The 21,202-nt window shown below is 38.3% G+C and overlaps 1 protein-coding gene across 2 annotated transcripts in view; it reads left to right on the top strand.

The window, feature by feature from the left end:
* The first annotated feature begins 7,864 nt into the window (after positions 1-7,864).
* The window catches only part of LOC145783311 (uncharacterized), a 38,402-nt gene continuing 25,064 nt past the window's right edge, over positions 7,865-21,202 (top strand). For both annotated transcript variants that reach the window (XM_082595155.1, XM_082595154.1), the window contains exon 1: positions 7,865-7,983. In XM_082595155.1, coding sequence (XP_082451281.1) covers positions 7,912-7,983 — 72 coding nt within the window. In that variant the 5' untranslated portion in view covers positions 7,865-7,911. The remainder of the gene's footprint in view (positions 7,984-21,202) is intronic.

The following is a 21,202-nucleotide window of genomic DNA, read 5'->3' as shown; positions in this document are numbered from 1 at the left end:
TGAATAATTATAAAAAAATTTGAACGTCAAGTCAACAAGATTGATATTAGAAAATCATAGTAGTTTGTCTATGAGGAACAATCTAGAAAATATGCAAACCAGCCGCACCTCTAAATATTCTTGGTTGGTTTTGAATCTTTATCCTCGGACTGACAAAGCCTTGATAGGTTATTCCTGGTAGTTTCGCATACTTGTAGAGGCTCTTGACGCAGGGTTACCGAGATTGGCAGAGTGAAGTTTTCCGATTGTTGAAGTGTTGTTGCCGGGGAATTTTTCCATTCACTAGGTGTCGCTGAATAGAGAGCAGTCCTGAAATGCGTTGCTCAAGCGCACACCCGAGAGTCGAACCAGCGCCGCGTGATATTGAGCCGGGCGCATAACCACCAAGCTAACGGGTGGATAACTTTGCCTTCATGTGAAAGCGATTTTGAAAGTCCAACTCAAAACTATGACCAAGCTTCAGTCACCGGTGCTCTGTGGTTTCAATTAGTAATTTAATTTCAAGCAAAATGCCTTTAAAAGATTCTCAGTTAAATTAGGAAACATGTCTTGAAAATAAAAATATTTCAAGAATGCTGCCTAGCATTAGCACTTTCGTGTTGACACAAGTGATGCCATGCTCAGTTGCTGAGCTTTGGGGAATAAGAAGATATAATCAATCAATCACGAGAGTAGGCAGGCCCGTAACTAGGGGGGGCGCAGGGGGGGGGCAAAGCCCCCCTGCAAAAATGTTGGCACCCCCTGGAAAAATTTATGTTAATTAGCTCTGTTTGCTGACTTTTCAGTTTTATACTCAATTTTCTTGTGTTATTTAATTGTAAACATTGTGTGTTTAAGGGTGTGGTAGAATGTTGTCTCTAAAATAAAGTTTGCCTAATTTTAAACAAACTGCATTAAAAGAGCGAGTTTTGCCAATACCAAACATTCAAATATCTCAGCCAGGAATTAGCAACAAGAAAACACAGAGACTTAGCTTTATTACCGAAAAATGCCCTAGAAAACATGATCTTATCCTTTTGCTATGCCACCGGACAGCACCATTTTATAGGAATATTTATACCCACATGTTTGTTGAAAATGCTTTCAGAATGCACCAAATTTAAAGTAATTTTTCAAAATTTTCTGGGGAGGCCCTCCAGACCCCCCGCCGCTGGGTGTCGCCTTTGGCGAAGACGCCGTTGGTCTTTGCCCGTCGGCCGTCAACCCCACCCCCTTTCAAAATTCCTGGCTACGTCACTGACTGTTTCTATGATAAACTAGTCTAATGTAAACGTTTTATTAGGCCTACGATTAATGTTCTTGCGTAAATATACCCACATTGTGTACAAACGTCGTTTTCGTACATGATACGGAAGGTAAAAGTTGGGCCCCCTCTAGAATACTTTTTGCCCCCCCTGCTGCTCCAAGCTAGTTACGGGCCTGAGAGTAGGGTGTCCAGCAGGGGCGCCGGAACGGTTTTTGACTGAGGGGGGGGGGCAGGATTATGAAAAAAAGGCACTTTTGTTGCTAAAAGGCCAATTTTTTTTTAAGTTTTAAGATAAGATATAGCGATAATGCTCATTTATCAGCTCATCATCGAGTAATGATACAAGTGTCCGGTATAAGAAGAACAATGGCACGGGAGGGCATCATGCTATGTTATAATGATGCAGGATAACAAGTAGGGCGATTTTTTGTTACTAAAGTTACTTTTTTTTAGTTGTGCCAATTAACAAAAGAAATGTAGAACCAAAATTTCATGGTTGTGGGGGGTCAATGTTTAAGATGTTATAAAGTTACCAAAAGTCACTTTTTGTGTTTTTAGGTTACTTTTCATTTGTTAGGTCGCTTTATTTTGCACACTTTTTTGCCTAATTCCCCTATTTATTTATCTTTCATTGTTATTGGAGGGATGAATTTACATTCTATGTAGGCCTAATGCCAAGACTTTTAATATATCTTCTACTATGGCACAGATTTTAGGTTTGGACGAGCCCATGCTTGTTCGTATCGCGTGTAGCCTATTCCCAAAAACTCGTAAACGTAAAGTAATTTTTTTCGAAAAATCAAATTGTGTTAACTACTTTATATTTAACCACTTGTTTTCCCTGCAACAGCTAAAGTGTTTAATTGAAAGAAACTTCCTGCCAGAGAATGTGTAATTATGTGTAATGTGTAATGTGTGTAATTATGATTTGAGCACAAATTGAAACTAATTTAGATTCATTTTTATGTTGAATTGCTGCCATTTTTCGCTTTCTTGTTTTTGTTGAATAAAGTTACTTTTTGGTTACTTTTTCGCAAAATTAAAGTCACTTTTTTTGAGTTTTTTAGGTCACAAACAATCGCCCTACCAGTTAGTATAATTAGGCTACCTACTGGGATACAGAATTTTGTGTCGTGAATATTATTTTGAGGCGGAAATGAAAGATTATAATTAGGCTAAAAGCTAATAGTTGAAATTTTTATATCGTATTGCGAAATGTGCAGCAGCTTACATGACTTTAAAAGGGCACCATTGCCCCCCCTTTGCCCCCCTCCCCGCCTCCGGCGCCCCTGGTGTCCAGTTCCTCCATCTAGCTAGGTCGTCTTTGCCTTAGCAATTACGTCTACCTTTAGCAATTAGTTTAAGATAGGTATCGAAACATATCCGCTGCGCCATCTCACAGCTTTTACATTGAGTAAAACGTAGAGTCTTTGAAGACAGGTTTGAAATCTTAACTCAAGTCTATGTAGGCTAGCCAATCCACAACACAAATGCTGGACATTTAATAACTAGCCTACGCATCTGCCTTTATACCTTATTTCATTCCAACTAAACAATTTTAAACAGCAAGCTCAGCAATGAAAGCGACCGACTATCTACTGTAGAATGTAGATTCTAGATTGATCGTGCTTTTGGATGACTGGATTAACTTTGCTGTTGTCAAGAAAGAAATATTGCAAAAAAAACGGAAATCATTGTGAATGACGTCATATTGTGAGCTCATACACGCTTAATGTCACAGGCGACATCACAGCTGAAAAGAATCGCTGTAACAAGTAACCAGTCAGACAGACTGCGCAAGGTTCGTCACAAAGTTTGGAAACACAAAAATGGAAAAGAAATGTTGCTGAACGTTTAGCCTCAGGCTACAAACGACATTACGACCGATAGAAAATATCAATCTCTAGTCTCAATTTAATTCGTATCCAAGATAGAGCAAAATCAATTTTAAATTATTCATTTTGCTGAAAATCATTGTTGTACAACAGCGTGCTTCTTTGTAGGTTATCTAAAACAGGGAATCAATATTTAAGTCTGTTGTGGCGCACCTGAGCACGTTGTGATTATGAGATCACTTGTCTTTTTCGCACAGCATGTAGCCTACTGAACGTGGCTGACAACATTGCTGGGGGTAATATAACTATGTGAACTTCCGTTAAATTGTAACTATCTTAATTTATTATCGAAACCCCACCTGCAAAACTTTTCAGCTTAGGTCACTTCACCACCGTCTCACAATTCCTTTCGAAGCATGTGATTTTGCTTCCAATTTTGTCATCGACCAAATAAAATCAAGCAAAGATCCATGCCACACTGTTACAGTCACAATCACGGTCCAGGAATGAAATGAGTTTTTTCTCTTAGAGACAGTAGCATTGACAAGGGATTCTAAGGGGTAGGGGAGATATGGGACCAGTGGGAGAAAATGGCTTTTTCTATTAATAAATCAAATAATTTAAGAACAATCTATACTAGACCACATTTTTTATAAAGTTTCACCATTTGCTCACATCTTCAGAAATATTTTAACAAAAAATTTTAATGTTTATTTTGAAGTTTTAAATGCCACACTAAGTTGTCCCACTGGTGCCTAACCTAAGCGAGCAATGGACACTTTAGAAATGCATTTAGTGCAACAAAAAACTAGTTGTAAATACAAAAAGGAGACTTTACGTTGCTTTCATGCTTGCATTTGTATATTGCAAAGCATTGTTTCGACACTTTACATCAACACTGAGCAAAACCCTGAAACTTACAAAACACACATTACTGAAAAGAAAATAACTTAGAATAGGCTTACACAATGGAGTGTTGTTTAAATATCCTATGATTGTTTTGACGAGAAGGCTTTGACACCGTCATATTGTGTTTCTATGTCGTATATGTATACTTTTATACTGTCCCACAGGTCCTTGAACAAAATGTTCCACTGGTGCCTGAACTCCATTTTGAAATATTTTTGTTTCTCAGCAGAAAACTTGAAAAAAATTAACTTTGCAGGTTGTGCTTGGTGGAAGTAGGCTAGCAAGTTATAAGGATTAACTCAATCTAAAAAGAACTTCCGGCAAAGTTACTGTTAAATCAAAAACCCAAATAAAAAAAATCTCATCACTCCTATTTACTTCAACAAGTGAAAAAACTTGTTTTGGATGCTATATTTGAAGTAGGCTACAAAAATTTTCACCATCAAACTATGCTAAACGACATTGACCAGTATCTAGGTAACACACGCAGAATTTCAGTCATTTACGTTCACTACAGTTCAAGAAAACGATAATGTCCCATTGGTAAAGCGTCCAACTGCTCACCACCGGTCACCAAAGCGTCCCACTGGTCAACGATCTCCCCAACCTTTAAACCCGGGCCCGAGATGACTTTTGGGGCCCGTAACCTTTTCCAAGGGGCTGAATTTCAGTCATTTACGTTCACTACAGTTCAAGAAAACGATAGTGTCCCATTGGTAAAGCGTTCAACTGCTCACCACCGGTTACCAAAGCGTCCCACTGGTCAACGATCTCCCCAACCTTTAAACCCGGGCCCGAGATGACTTTTGGGGCCCGTAACCTTTCCAAGGGGCTCAGGAACTTGAAAAAGCCATCGCGTATTCTTTGGATATACTGCACTATTCTAACAAGCGTCTTAATTTGGGACCCCAGGATCTCATTGGTACCGGCCCAATTTATCCTCTCAACGGCCCTGATTAGGGAGCTTTCAGTTATTGGCATTCTAATATATAGGTTTTATCGAAATAACGGACAAGAATTGATGTTCGGCTCATGTTCTTATCACACATGTTCGCGCCAGCCAAAAAAAAAAAAATCAAAATTGAATTGTATAAAGTGGTTTCAGTTGCAGCCTACAGAGTTTTTAAGCTCGTAGTTATAGATATCCTTACAAAAAACATAGCCTTATTTATTACAGAAATCAAAAAAAATGCGAATAAGTCAAAAAAAGGTTGACGATGCGAAAAAATCAATATGATTTTGAAATTCATCGTTATCAAAATGTTTAATTTTTGTCTCTTTGCTGCATTGACAGTTTTATTTTCATATTTCAATGTGGCAACTCTGCAAAGTTAAGAACAACAAATTTTGTGAAATAGCTTAGCTTATTAAGATTATGCATTTTTTTCGTATGCAAAAGCAGAAGCTAGGTTTAGTGAAGATTGGAACAGTTTGATTGCAATGATTGTGAATTGACAGAGAAAAAGAGAGAAAACTTATATTTCGTCTGTTAGAATAGTACGGTACAATCACAAATGCCCGGTTCAAGATCACGCGGCGCAAGTTCCACTCTCGGGGTGTGCACTTGGGCAACGCATTTCAGGACTGCTCTCCATTCAGCGGCAATTAGTGAATGGAATAATTCCCCGGCAACAACACTTCAACAATCGGAAAACTTCACTCTACCAATCTCGGTAACCAGCCCTGCGTCAAGAGCCTCTACAAGTATGCGAAACTACCAGGAATAAACAATCAAGGCTTTGTCAGTCCGAAGATAAAGATTCAAATCCAAATCAAACCACAGATAATACGTATAAAATAGCACCACAGCAATGTAGATGTCACAACAAACAGGAAGCAGCGAAAGACTGTATCAGGCATCGAGTGAGTTGCTTCCCTGTTCTTAATGTGACAAATGTCAAGCAGTAACACCAAATTTTTTTCTGAATTGCAGAGGTTTGAAGTCGTGGTGAATAGCACTTTCAGTATAATAATAGCTAAGCTAAAAAAAATTATTGCAGTTGTGCATACTGTTTGGTTTAGAATCTTTGTCCTAGTAGTTTTGCATACTTGTAGAGCAGTGGTTCCCAACTTGGGAGTTGTGAACTCCAAAGCAGTCGCTCAAAGATTTTGTGGGGTTGCAACCATAGACCTTAATCTTGCTGTTAAGAACAAATAGTTGTCAATAGGGGGTGCAACCTAGTTCGTACCTTGAACCATTCGTACAGTCAGTTCGTACCCTGAAAAGATTGAGAAAAAAAATAGAAAAAGCCGAAGTTGCTGATCGCAGTTTAATAGCACAAACCCGAAGTCGCTGATCGGAGTTACCCCAAACGCAAAAAATTTGAAACAAACTCGAGGGTTAGGGTTAGCGGAAACTGCGGAAAAATGTAACTGCAAAAATGAAACTGCGATCAGCGTGGGTTAGGGTTAGAACATAGGTTACTCTATGGTTAGAATTAGGATAAGCGGAAACTGCGGAAAAATGTTTGCGGAAACTGCGATCAGCGATGGTTAGAGCATAGATTACTCTATGGTTAGGGTAAAGGTTAGCGGAAACTGCGGAAAAATGTTTGCGGAAACTGCGGAAAAATGTTTGCGGAAACTGCGATCAGCGAGGGTTAAGGTTAGAGTATAGATTACTCTATGGTTAGAATTAGGGTAAGGATTAACGGAAACTGCGGAAAAATTTTTGCGGAAACTGCGATCAGCGAGGGTTAGGGTTAGAGCATAGATTAGCCTACTCTATGGTTAGAGTTAGCGGAAACTGCGAAAAAATGTTTCGGGAACTGCCATCAGCGGACTTCGGTTTTGAGCTATTTTTTCTCTCGATCTTTTCAGGGGGAAAATTTTAAAATGATTACGGAAACTGCGATCAGCGACTTCGGTATTTTTTAATTTTTTTTCTCGATCTTTTCAAGGTACGAACTGACGGTCCGAACTGTTCATGGTACGAACTAGGTTGCATCCGTCAAGAGGTGGGGGTTTGCAAGATGTTTAAAATCAACATATAAAGTTGTCATTCAAGAAAGAATGGGAATTACTGTTGTAGAGGTCTTGGCGCAGGGCCGATTACTGGGATTGACAGAGTGAAGTTCTCCGATTCTTGAAGTGTTGTTGCCAAGGAATTATTCGATCCACTAGGTGCCGCTGAATAGAGAGCAGTCCTTAGAACGCGTTGCTCAAGCACACATCCCAAAAGTCAATACAGCGCCGCTTAACCTTGAAGCTTCTTTATTCGTGATGTCATGTGTTTACCAACTGAGCTAACATGCACAATTGCAAAGAACACATTTGTACATTCAATAGGCCTAGTCTTTCCTTATTAGGGTGGGCTGAAAAACTTTTTTTTTAGTTTAAAAAAAAGTTGTTCCAAAAAGCTGGCAAATGGATCTAAAACTCATTTCACAAAATTTTGGAGAGTGGTCCCTTCTGACGTCTGTGTCATCCAGCCCAAAAGGTCAAATCACTATATCTCAAAAACTAAGAGTTAAACAAGGCTCAAAAGAAACAAAAAACAAAATTTCTGTCTGTCTTTAAAAAAAAAACTTTTTATCCTAGTTGCATTAAAATTTACGTTATTCCAAAAAAACGTTTTTCATGCTAAATCAAATGTCAAAATCTGAGGCTCGTACAATGATACTTTGCCATTTAAAGTGTAGACCACCTATCGGTTTGTTTGTTCTTGCTGTTTTGTGCATTTGATTGTTTTTGATGAAACTAAAATGAGTTTGCAAAATCGTAATTCACAGTTTGTAAATAGAATATCAGATACCAACCATAATCTGAATCAGCAGGTACATTAGTGATGCTGCCTAAGTTGCTACTTGAGTTTAGCATTAGCAGTCAATATTAGGATGGACTTTTGTCTTTGAAACTGACAGTTTTTGTTGTGTTTCTATCTTGTAAATTTGGAGTACCGGTAAAGTTAAAGATTCAAAGATGAGCAACAGTGGAGTTATGCTCTCCGGCTGGCTCAGGAAGTCGCCTCCAAAGAAGAAGCTTCGGAAGCATGTAAGTTTCAAGTTCAATGCAATTTTCAAATCATCTGATTAAAACATGCTATAACCATTTTTGTTACATACAAAAGGACAGTCTAGTGTAACTTATAATATGCTTTTCTTTGTTTACAATTAGTTATTGGCCACTTGCAATCTGTTTATCAGACAAGGTGCTGATATTTAACCATGATATTTGTTTGTTATGTTTTATGTTAAATTGAATAGGCTATAGAATAATTCTATTCATGCAATAGGATTCCAAAGATTGTTTTGTAACTAGTGGACTAGCAGCTGGTTTTTTTTTTTTCGCTGGGACTTTTCGGTCATTTGTCTGAAATGACTTGAAAAAATGCGGTCAATTTTATTTATTTCGGTCATTTTTGGTCCTATCTAGTCAATTAACTATATATTTTTGCATTGTGTAAAAGATAATGAATCGGTAAAATATCTGCAACAAAGTCTCATGCATTGAGTTGACCTGATGTTCATTTTCATTGTATTTTATCATTACAGTATTAGACTTGTGTGATTGATTCTTTTGACAATTTTTTAAACAGAAACTGCAGTTTACGCTTGAAAATGGTGCTTTACTTTTGTATTGTTTTGTAGTTGATGCATTCGTAAACTGTTTAATAGATAGTGGATTATGCTGCATTTTCAATATCAGTCTTGTCGATATCATTTTGCGATGTCAGTAAAGTCTCATTTTATGAATTGTATGTCTTGGTTACTGCTTCTTGCTCTTCAACTTAGTTGTGATAACCTTTGTGTTGAATATGCTTTTGACTTACATTTTAATAAGTTATCTCTTAGACTTAGTGAATTGTCTTAAAATCGTTGGATTTGCTCAAACACAGTAACAAGTGTTAGTAACTAACGGTAGCTAGCAATGTGGTAGCCATCACAATTCATCAGTCATTTTTAGATGTAGGTGAAATGATGCTACTCAATTGACTAATGGATATTTATCTTGGTATTAGTTAGCCTACTTGGTGGGTTCTTTTGGAGCTCACAGAGTGCAATGTAACTTTACCATAGAATTAGGGGCACTACAAACATTTAAGTTTATTTGTTGAATTGATTTATCAATGTTTGGAGTCAGATATTTTTGTTCTTGTGGTGATTTACTTGTCTGCTCATGTTATTCCTTTTATGTTGACCAATGCAACTTAAAAAAGAATATTTCTTTAAACAACTAACATTTTGCTGCTGTAAGCTGATCAAGGAGATGTGAGCCACTTGGTTAATTGTTATGTAGTTTTTCTATTATGATTTAACTTAACTATTGCAAGTGATATAATCTGTCTCAGGAAAATTGTTGATGCATAGTACACTTCTTTCAGCAGGCATGATGTATATACTGATTACATACCCCAGAGGCCCAGACAGTACAAAAAAAATTGTTTAACAGACGTCAAGATATGTTCATTTAATGAAAGATTGCCACAAGGTTGCCAACAACTTCTTCAGAATTTGTCCCGCTTAGATGGCACAGTCAACGTTTAAGTGGAATAACAAAATAAAATGTGAATAATAGAAATCTTAGTCATCTTAAAAGCTTAATTTTTATTCAAAGAAAATGAAAGGGTGTACCAGCAAACATCTATAAGATTGGCCCATGTACTTGTACTTGAGAGTTGAGAGGATAATGTACTTGAGAGGTTAACTGTTATTTTTTTATTCACGTCTTAATTTTTATGTTTGCGTTTTTTCAGACAAAAATTCAATAGTTAAAAAAAATTAAGCTTTTTTGTCATGTTCATTGTCCATGCCTGCACCTGTTCATTGAACATTTAGTTGTGGACAGGAAGGCAAGGAAGCCAATCTTTGTGTCCAATGCCCAGATAACTTTACAGTAAGTGAATTAATTTTTCTCGTTTCTGTATTTGATTTTGATGATAAAGGGATTTATTGTTGTAATGGAAAGTGAGAAACAAATATAAAATATGCTCAGCTCAGCATCTTGAGAGCTTAAATTGCTAAAATTTTCACTTTCATTTCATTAATAAAACGAAGTGTAGCTTTGTTATGAATTTGCATTTTGCTTTATTGTCATAGGTTGTTTGGACTGTCTTGTGGAATGGTTGCTATTACACAATGGAACTGTCATAGTCTTCAAAGCGAATTTAACCAAGATTATTCTGTCTACCGTAGGTTGCAAATTATGTTAAGGTTGATCCCAAGTGGTGGGCAACTTTCTCTCGGCTTGATATTACTTTATTGTAAATTCTGCAATTCAACAACAGCAAAAACGGCTATAAAATTATCTAATAATGCTCATTGTTACAATGGAGAAGCCAATGTAACTTAGTGTCATTTCATGAAACTTCGTTCTAAAATTACATGTTATCATGTTCATAAACTTATCTAAAAATAAACAAGCCAAATGTTACTCTTTTTCGAACAGATGTTTGAGTGAATTTATACTTAACAACATGGCAGACAATTTGGTGTTTGTTTCACTCAGATTGGGATATTGTTACTTTTGCATCACTTAACATCCTGTTGACATCACTATCCTGTGTCAGGCTTACAGGAAACGTGTTGAACCTTCAAGAAATTTTGATTAATGGGAAAGCAGAGATTGAGAAGTAACTTTGAAGTATTTTTGTATTCATTGAGTTTGAGTGATTGCACAGAAATAGGGTATTTAACTGCTCATGTCTAAAGTAGATGTGTTTGGTGTGAAGCTGGATGACTGGGGGGCTGAAATGTAACTTGTCAAAGTCAGCAGTTCATTAATGAGTCACAATTGGTCTCTGAAGACTGAATAGATGCTTTCTGCTCTGGTAAGGCTTTTGAAGATTGTCATATGAGACATTTTCTTCGCTCGTTTTGGATTGTATTGACAACTCAATATTTTGTACAGTATGATATATAGTTTCACCAACAATTTCTCCACAAAATAATTATGGAACTGAGGAACTTCTTCTTCTCTACATCCATTTTTTTTCTTGTTTTTCTGCAGTTGGAAGTTTGTTTTCTTATAACCAAGTTGATTGCTTAGCTTGCTATTGGATGACTGGTGAGCAATAGATCCATAGAGAAAGATACCCGAGTTTATACAACCATATTGATAGAATAGTTCCTTATTAAAGCTTCTTTTCATTTGAATGAGATAATCCGCATCGGCGAAATTTTACACAACAGCATAGTTTTTTTGCAAAGTAATGCTGCTTTATATCCGAAAATAGCTACAGGTGTTTTTGTCTTTAGATCATGGAGCAGAGAAGACAAGTAATTGTTATTAACAAAGCAGTGACATATGAGCACCAGCAGTGTTTGCTTATGGCTTGATTTTGATTATTTGAACTGGTTGTTTCAATCCACCTGCTATGAAAGCTCTGTTGATTTTTGTTACGAGTTGAATGTTTTTTCTGCTTGTGCTCACCTGTTCACATTGTATCCAATCTGCAAAATATAAATGCTGGGAAAGTGGAACATTTTTCTCTCACGTTTTGGAAATTTGTTTGAGACAAGAATGATCGATTCTGTATTGCATCTGTCTGCACTTCCCATTCTAACCAAGTGTGTTCAACTAACATCAGTTTTGTATCATGTTCAACTGCATGGTATAGGTAGTGACTAGTGATGGCTTGTGATACAGATGATTTTCTAACACCATAATCGTTGCAGTAAACATGTGATGCTTTTCTGCTAAGTCTTTAATTTTCGAGATGATACGTCGTTGAGTAAGTGTAAAAACATCCAATTTTGTTGGTGGATGGCACTGGTAGGTCAGTTCTCCACGTCTGTCATCATCTGGTTACTACAACGAGATCACTCGGTCACATGAGGCCACTTGCATGAGATCGCTCACGTAGGGCCACTGCTGCGTGCGAGGCGGTTTGGGCTAATTTCCTGATTATCTACTTCTTTCCATTTTTACTTTTGAAAATGCATTAAAATTATTCAGTGCAAACAAATTTTTTCAACGGATGATGGAGATGTGAATGTTTATACCATTAGTGCCATCTCGATTTCTGGACCGCTGCAATGGTCTAATTATACATAGATAGCCCAGTGTTGGGTGCTACAGAGTCAAAGTTACAAATGATTTGGCTTGCCGAAGTGACAAGCTGTTGCATTTGTTTACACTTTTGGTAGATTGTGAGCTTTGTAAAACTCTCCAACTTTTGAGTAATTTCCATAAATTAAGAGGTAAAATTATAGTGATAGTCTAGTCTACAGTCACCGGAAGAACGCAAGAAATTAATTTATAAGATTTGTTATGTCAATGGTGTTTTGTATAAACGCCAACAAAATAGTTGACAGAGACACATCTCCACGACGGAAAGAGACGTTTCCATGCCAGAGAAAAGCAACAACTAAAAGACGTTTTTTAAGGTGGCAAAAGCTTCATCTATAAATTGTACAAGTTTTCGTAGACCATATAGTGGCATTCCAGTCTTTCCATTGGTAGTTGGGAAGAAAAGTGCTAGTTTCGTTTCATGCCAGCCTTGTTGTGTTTGCGCTAATTTAACGCCACTAAATAATCCGTTGGTTCTTGCCCAGTCGCACTACCAGGAAGTACCGAAGTCTGACTGGCAAGACATTGTAATTTTTGTTAAAGAAGTGAAAGTATTTGTCGAGTTTTGGAATGTTTCAGGCTTTGCTTCGCGAGCTGAATCCTGTGCTATAACTACGCCTTTGCCAACATACTGCGACGACGTGTTATGCAGTTTGGTATATTCACCTACCTTGGTAGTAAACCAAACGAGCAAAAGATGCTCTTTTACATCGTTTGAATGTCTGGAGTCGTTGAAATGATGTAAAAAGTGCAACATTTACTGATTGGTCAAACATGAAACAAATGGTTAACACGCTCGCACTGCAGTCACAACCGAAGTGAACCCCTAGTTTTGATCGTTTGTATTGGTAATTGCTTTGCTCTCGTTTGACGCGTGCGGTCATTGTGACGCATCAGACGCATTTACATGGGAGCCTCACCTGATATTCTTGTTTACCGATATGATTGGGTGATAATCGCGTGTCTGCTCGCGTCATCTTCACGCCATGCAACGTTATACGGACGTGATCACATAGAAGTAGCCGAGCATTTCCTTAGCTGTGTACCATCATAACTTGGATACAAACCCGTACATTGCCATAAGATAAACGTCTCATGGTTGGCTCATTTTTATGTCCCCGTATCTAATGTCGCTGTTGAATCTGAGATTCGAATACGATTTAGTTTCCATCACTGTTACCTTTCTGCGTTTGTTTCTCTGCTCTGTGTTTCCGGTCGTTCTTGTATCAAACTGCAGCTTTGTGCCAGCTGGCAAAAGTTGGTATTACATCGTTTCAACGTCGTTAGACTTTGAAACGAATCGTTTCAAACGATGTTCCACAACCGACTGCATGGTCGACACTCGACAATTTTGGATCCGATGATTGTTAGTTCTAGTATTCCCAACTAGGGTACCACTCAGAGTTGAAGAAATCTCAGTGATACACAATGCATGAAGATCCCCACAGTTTCAAGTCTTAGCCATCGGGTAGTTGCGTCGGCTTGATAAAGCACTTGGCCTTGTGAAAGCACTGTGTGTCACGTGATAAAGGGCGATCAATCTCTTGCGGTAGTTTTTCATTGAATCACTGATGTTTCAGAGCGGAACAGGCTGTTTTGCTTACTTTGACGCTAGTGATTTCATTTTTTATTTGAATTAGGTGATATCACTTATAATAAAAAAGTGCATATTTTCGCATACCATCTACAATTCTACAACCTACCTATTGAGGTAATAATTGCTATTAAAAGTAGATCGCAGCGGCATAGGCGTCCGAGAATGCATAGACTTTTTGAAAAAGAAGTAAATTTTAAGCACTAATTTGTATATTTACAAGTAATTTTACAAAATTGATAAACTATTTATTGGAAAAATTAAAATAATTTTAAAATAGTGTTTTGGTGACATGCAGCGGTTGTTTTCACGTTTTTTGACTACTTGTTTTAAAAAAAAATAAGGACTAATTTGCATGTTTAAAATTGATTTTGGAAAACTATTTCTTGGGGTCAGCCTTGGAAGTTTATAAGTTTGGAGGCTCGATAACTCTTGGAAAGAGGATGAGAAGTGATGGCTCTTGAATGACATTTTAACTGGTGTTTTGCTGGCCAGTGGCATAGAGCGGCAGTTTGCTGCGTCATAGTTGTTCGCTGATGTTTTCATTGTGTCATAGAAACGTCTTCCACCAACGTGAAAGTGGGAAGCCACCTTATATAAAGATTATACTAAGCCTTCGTTAAATTAAGTCGATCAGTTTTAAATTGCTTTCAAAGGTTAAGTTGAAAGATTAGACGAAACAGCCACAGGTCGTGTGCACTGTTTTGGTTTCAAGACGATATCTTATTGTACGCCCACAGGTCGGTTATTAAAATACATCACCACGCAAATAATGGGACAACAAATGTCTGCAGCAAACTAATAATTCAAACTTTCTCTATGGTTCAACAAAGCAAACTCTCTACCAAAGCTTTATAAACTAATAATTCATGTCAAGTTAAGATGAAGAGGATTTGTTCGATGTGGTTGTGATAGACTTATTGGAATTGTAAGTGTTGCGAAGATTGGTTGTTGCACGATGCCTGTCTGAGTCATGCAGATTAACAAAAGTTGGCTCATCAATGCCCACGATGATTGCTTCATCAAATTGTGACGTAATGGAGCTATTTTTAGCACATCAGTTTTTAAAATATCTCAGCTCGTGAGTAGGGAGTCCTGCCGTGTCGCAAGTGCGACCAATAGTGCTGGGAAATACCCTTCTAACCAGTATTCGCCATTTAACACACGTTATTTAAAGATTGTTAATATTTTGGTATGATTTTTTATTTCTAAGTAGTTGATGACGTTTTAAGTTCGTGATGACGTGATTCGCTCATTAGGCTAAAAACTAGAAGCCAACACTTCCATAAAGCCGCCTTGACTTGTCATACCCTGCGAGACAACTGAGTGCAATTTCAATTCTTGCAATTCAATTTTGTTCTTTTCTTATGTGCATGCAATGAAAAGATTATTAGAACATTCTTAATCAGCAAATCAGTTCTATTTACATTGATTGAACACCTGTAGACGTTGAATTAATGTAGAAGATGACTGACTTGCTGACAGGATTGTCTCATAATCAATCTTGTGTCTTCTGTGGTTGCATTGTTGCATCGGCAGCCAAGCTTCAGATATTTGCATATGTGGATATCCGACTATTCGTGTTACAACAAAGCTTTCTCAATTGTGGCTTAACAGCCAAAAAAGCGCACTTTGATGAACTCAACACTCTCTGTAATGTCTCGAGTCTTGGCTTTGTTCGAGATTGGTTGTAGACAGACATAGCAAACAAGGATCATAATCATACCCACAGCGGTGTGACAGCAGTTAGCACAATGCTATGACGTTACGCAATGGCCGCGTTGTGATTTTTGTTATGTCACAACTACAAATTACTGTGGCGTGAGAGTTTGCTTATAAATAGGACATAGTGAATAGTGCCCTGATTATTTGTGCCTTTCCGCTCGTTTTTTATGTCACCCAATGAACGTGTGAGAGGCACGTGGGTTCTATCCAGTTTGCAACACCAGCTGGGTGCGTTGAAGAGCCGCTTGTATATGATGTGACGACCTTTCATTACTTCATTTCGAATCAAATCCGCACAAATTAAAATATTGTTACGGCTCTTTGAGAAGTATCATAATTATTGCTATTCCTTAGTTATGATGTGACAGAGCTGACGGGTAGATAGCTTGTGAGGTAACAAAATACATGTTGCTTTTAATTTCTTCTCTAGCCCATGTATTATGCTTGTTGCTTTCCAATCTGCCAATCTGTTCCTTTTAACAATGTATTTGTTCAATGATTAATTTGCCATTTGTATACACTTAACTCAAACTAATTGCCCTCTCGAAAGTAACGATGGAATTTTTACCAAACATAATTCGCATTAATTATTGCCTTACAAGGGGTTGCTTTGATTGGTATACTTTAAAGTCATACTAAATAATGTGAAAACTAAGTTTTTTTAGAAATTTGAAGTTCAAAGGATTGGGCATCACGATATTGTCTCGGACAAATCTTGTGATTTAATAATGCCTTGATGGTATTTAATGGCGTCAATACAAGGCCATTGTGGCGCCATTATGGCGAGGCGCCTATTGGAGTTGTTGGAGCTTCGATTGCGTTGTCTCATAGAGAATTATACCCCTGGAGTTGTCGTCCTTTCACCTTCGCCGCATCTTGCCAATCCAGTTTGTTTATAGTTCTGACTTCTGACCATCGCAAAGACACCAATGTATGCCAAAAAATGGCAAAGGTCTAGAAAAAGGTAGAAACGACAAAACGCCAACGTTAAAACATGCTTGACACCGATACAGGATGTTCAGTTTACAATTTGATGCGATTGCAACACCTTAGATTTTTGCATATTTCAACGCATTCCTGCTGGTGCGACGTGCCAGGTTGGGCAGAGTTGATAGTTGTTTACCTTGGCACATAGTGCCGCTTAGACTTGATAAGTAACTTTTGTTTAACTGAAAAGTTGATCCCGTGTGCTTGAAATGATGGCACTGTACCTATCGTTTATAAGTTTATAATTCCATCTATATTATACAATTTAGGTTTAGTGATGTGCTTTTTTTGACGTGTGCAGAAAGTATTTGAAGTGGTCTTTGATATGTGCCAAACAGCGTCTGCAAGTGCATCAGTTGCTACCACATTATGAATTAAATTATTGTCAAATAGCGTTTGCGGCACATACATAGCAAGAATGCAGAATTTCCTGAAATTGGAGCCTCCTGTTCTGAAATAGCTCAAAGCTCGCCCGATCGTGTTGAACCAATTGCCTGCGCTTTAATGACGTCATTGATTTAACTGAAAATGATGAAGCATCGTTCGTTCCAACACTGAGGTTTATATATAGAGATTACACGAAATCTCTTCAGGCGATGACTGTGTTTTCATGAAGTTGCTTTGATGGAACGAAAATATCGTTTGTAAACGTAATATTGGCTAGTCCCCACAACACTAAAGTCCATACACTGTGGGAACATTACGCTGCCATGCTTCGATGTCTATTGTGTGGTTTTATTTGTCACTGTCGCGCATGACTAGCCACGCTTCATTTGTAGTGTTGACAGATCGGTCTGCTGCATCATGATCAGTCAACCGGAACATGCTGGTCTAATGAGATGAAGTGAGCAAGTGACAACTGAGCTAGCAACATTTCAGCATAGAGATTTCAGCAAGTGGCTGAAGTTGGTAAATGATGAAACTGAGCAAGTTACAACTGAAAGCATAACTTGGCAATTGGCATGCCGCAAGTCAGCAAAATGAGTTTGACAAGCGATGACCAAACAAGTCCGACGTGAGCACGTAAATCTCATTTGCTGACTTGGTAGTAGCTGAATTGTAATTGCTGAGTTGAAGCACTTGCTGAATTGCCGCATGCTGAGTGGTTCGACCGTCATTTAATCTTATTCCAAGCACTAGTCCTAACTATTCGCCCCACCCACCTATTCGCCCACCAATGGCAGTGGAGCCGGTGCATGGTTAACTATCCATCTCTTGCTTTATAACTAAATTGCCAATTACATCGTTTCAGCATCTAGCCACAACGAAACGATGCAGAAAAGGCAACCTTTGCTGAAAATATCGCCCTTCTGTGTAACAATATTTTTGCTTTCAAAGTTTTAAGATTTTTTTTCAGTTTTCAATGTCTAAACTACGCTTTCTTGAAACCGATCAATGTGAAACTCCATACCCAAGCTTACAAATCAGCTCTACATACATCGTTTTTTCGTCTGTAGTAGTTGAATCAATGCAAAAAAGGACTGATCAGCTGGCTGGGAATTTCTAAGGTTCTAATGAACATTTACAATGTGCCAAGTTAAGAAAGGCATGTATGGTAGAGCACAACACAGCCATGCACTGTGGTTGCAGTGAACTTTAAGTGAAAGAACGATTCCTGTTTATCACGTAACGTAACTGAAGCAGGTTTCTATCGCATTGTTTCATCATGATCCTCATCTGATCAGCCTGGTTGGTCTTATACCATCGATTGACGCGCCCTCACAAGAAGATTCGTGTCCTTGATGAAGTGTTCTTAGCGGTGCTTGTGACTCACAAAGTGAGTTTTCAAGCCAAGGAAATTGGATATTTTGTGTTGATTTTACTGAAGCGTAAAATGGTCTGTGAAGTGTGGCTGATCATTCAAGTGATTTGTTTTCACCAGCAATCTGTCAGATGTAGAGGTACGGTAGTCTACGATTGAGTTACAATTTATTGTGTTTCAAGCGAGTTATCTTTTTGTAAATAATGTGTCTGGTTTGTCCAATATGTTTTTGTAAAATTTATATAAAAATAAGAAATTAGGTGATCTTTAGTAAATCTTTACATCTTTTGTAGCCGTAAAAGTTATTTCAATAAGCTGAAGATGCTGTTACTATAGCGAAATCGATTCTTGATAAATTACAGTAAGAGGTTAGATTGTTGTACAAATGCCAGCAATTGATGAATGCAAAATAGCAGTAGCCGTAAAATCAGTGAGCTTTAAAATCCTTGGCAAGCATGCTAGAAACTTGTCACACGCTCCCTGAATCCAGAAAGTCAGTGGCAGGTTAATGAAGCCCCAACATTGAATACGTTTATACTGTTTTATTACAATGGATGGATTATTATGTGAGCAGATGAATATGGCAAATAATAATTTGAGCCATTTTTTAATCTGCTGAATTGAACAGAACTTTCTGTGACATCAGGTTTTTTGAGGTATGATGTTTGGCCTTGACGAGAAGTTGCAACATTAACGTTTCGTGAACTATGTGTTATTGTGAAATTGTGCATCATTGTTGCAAAAATAGGTAAAAATAGGTCGCCGCTGCAGTATATTCATAAACCTATTCCACGGAGCGGAATGGCCCGTTTCGGTGAGTCCGATTCGGTGAGTCCGATTCGGTGAGTCCGATCCCTTAACGGGGGATTTTTTCAATTTTTTTTTTAATTATCGGGTACCGTAGCCTAATTATCATTGCCGTTTTAGGGTTAGGGGTTTGGAGTTAGGGTTAAGGGTTAGAGGTTAGGAACTCACCGAATCAGACTCACCGAATCAGACTCACCGAATAGTAGCAGACCCCCACGGAGAGTCCAGCTCTTATTGCTTTGCAGAGGCTGTCACTGAACCCCACCTGCAATTGTCCGAATAGTTACGCATCGCCGAGTGGTGAGATCGCTGATATGACGCTCAAAAGGGCACCGGTTCGATACCGCACAAGAGCATGCGGCTGTGTTTTTGGCAGGACACTTAAATGCATGCCTGAAGGTAGGCATGAGGATTGGCTTCCTTGCCTTCTCATTCACTTAGTAATTCAAATCTTCAACTACAAGGTGTAAGTCTAGATTATCAATGGTCCAATAGTCCAAGTTCAAGTGACGTCACGTCCATCGGTTCTGACCACTTGACGTTGCTTCATTTTAATTGTTACGTTGAATAAGCAAATAGGATCATTAAACACAACTTTACATGTCAGAAAGGGCGGCCTATCACTTCAAAAAAGTTGTTAACTAACATCAGGCTGTTGCATTACCTTGTATAGAGCCATTTCGTGGTAGCTTCATGTTCCCTTTTGAGGTGAACTGAATTCAATGGAAACAAAATAAGAAACTTCTGACTTTGCTTTCGTATTTGTATAAAAAGTGCATTGTGTCACTCATGGGTTTCTTTTTGCTGAGTTCAGCTGATTCAAGGTCTATTTTTAACCGGTTTGTTGCGTGCTGTGTGACATTGTTCAGTAATTTGCATATTGCACTTTCCACTTAATGAACTTCCTCATTGGAAGGTGTCGTTTGTTTGCCCGAGAATTAGATTGTTTGTGTTGTTGGTTCATTGTACTTTCGCGTCATTGCACCAGGGATTTTTATTTTTCAGTGAATGAGCAAACAAATATGACAGGCCATTCCTGAAGTTCAAGTGAAAAAGCAGATGGTCGTACAACCGAAGCTGCTTTGGGTTCGGTTGTAATCAGTATAATCAGGCACAAAATGTTTTTTTTTCAAAGCTCAGTACGTATCATTACTACTGCAACTGGTCACAAACCATAGCAAACTTCTTTGCTTTCATCATCATCAGCCAGTCATGCCACTGCTGGCAGATGGCCTCCACATACGTTTCCACACCATTCTGTCTTTTGCTGTTCTCATCCAGGTGATGCCAAATACCAATGATACCCTGAACTGCTTTTAAACCTGCAGAGTTGTTAACTTGTCATTGTGCGTTTTCAACGTTGGTGGATGGTACCTTCTTCCGCCCACCGAATAAAGTTGAAGGCTTGCATGTCTGCAATGATAAGACCAACGGCCGCATGTTCTCTTGTGGCATTTTAGCGTAGTTCAAGAAAAAAATCAAACCTGGGACGATAAAAGTGTGAAACCTTTGCCCCAGAAGCCCTAACGAAGAAGGACGTTGCGGATGTTTAACCGATTTTGTGAGCTTCTGTTATTGTTATGCTCACAGTTATCAATGGAGAAAATCAAAGTGTGGCTTCTCACTGTGTGACAGTTTCCTTCGTTTCAACGTCAAACGATGTTGAACAGATGTATAGCTGGCACACAACATAAACGCCCTTTTCACACTTTTCTCCAACACTTGCGTAAACATCCTGGTCGAATTATCGGTAGCTTGGTCGCAATGGAGCAAATCCATCATGCGCCGACGCGGTTCGGCCTCCAGACTGTTTACATGGCGCACTGTTTGTCTCGTCACAATCACATGTTTGTTTCCCGCGATTATGACTCGTGGTTATTGACTTCTTCATTCATTGCCTGAGCCCTTAACGAGGTAGCAAAAGTTATTGAAATCCTGGTCTTTGTTACGTTGACAGAAGTCTGAGACAGGTAGCTTAAGAATAGCCATCCAAACTAGCAGTGGATTGGGTGTTTTTCAATGTGAACGTTTTCGAAAGTAATTCTGTTTCTGTGAAGAACTTTAATCATCGCTGTCAAGATTGATTGAAGAACTTACTAAAATTCTTTGTCCTTGCTTCTGTGCTCACTGCAGGGTTGCCAAGTAAGCGATGTTAACTTCTGTATTTACTTAAAAGTTCATTTGATAAAAATGAAAATATGTGTTGTCATATGGTGCTTATAAGAAGCAGACAGTGTCAGTGTAGCAATATAGAGGCGCAGCCGAGTACATTATTAACCCGATTCAATTTTTCAGCTGAGCCTAGCAAGCAGGAACAAGTTTCAGTG

This window comes from Aplidium turbinatum, chromosome 14, assembly GCF_918807975.1.
Source record: "Aplidium turbinatum chromosome 14, kaAplTurb1.1, whole genome shotgun sequence".
Taxonomy (NCBI): domain Eukaryota; kingdom Metazoa; phylum Chordata; class Ascidiacea; order Aplousobranchia; family Polyclinidae; genus Aplidium; species Aplidium turbinatum.
Note: the sequence above shows the minus strand (reverse complement) of the source record. Positions and strands in the feature narration are given on the sequence as shown.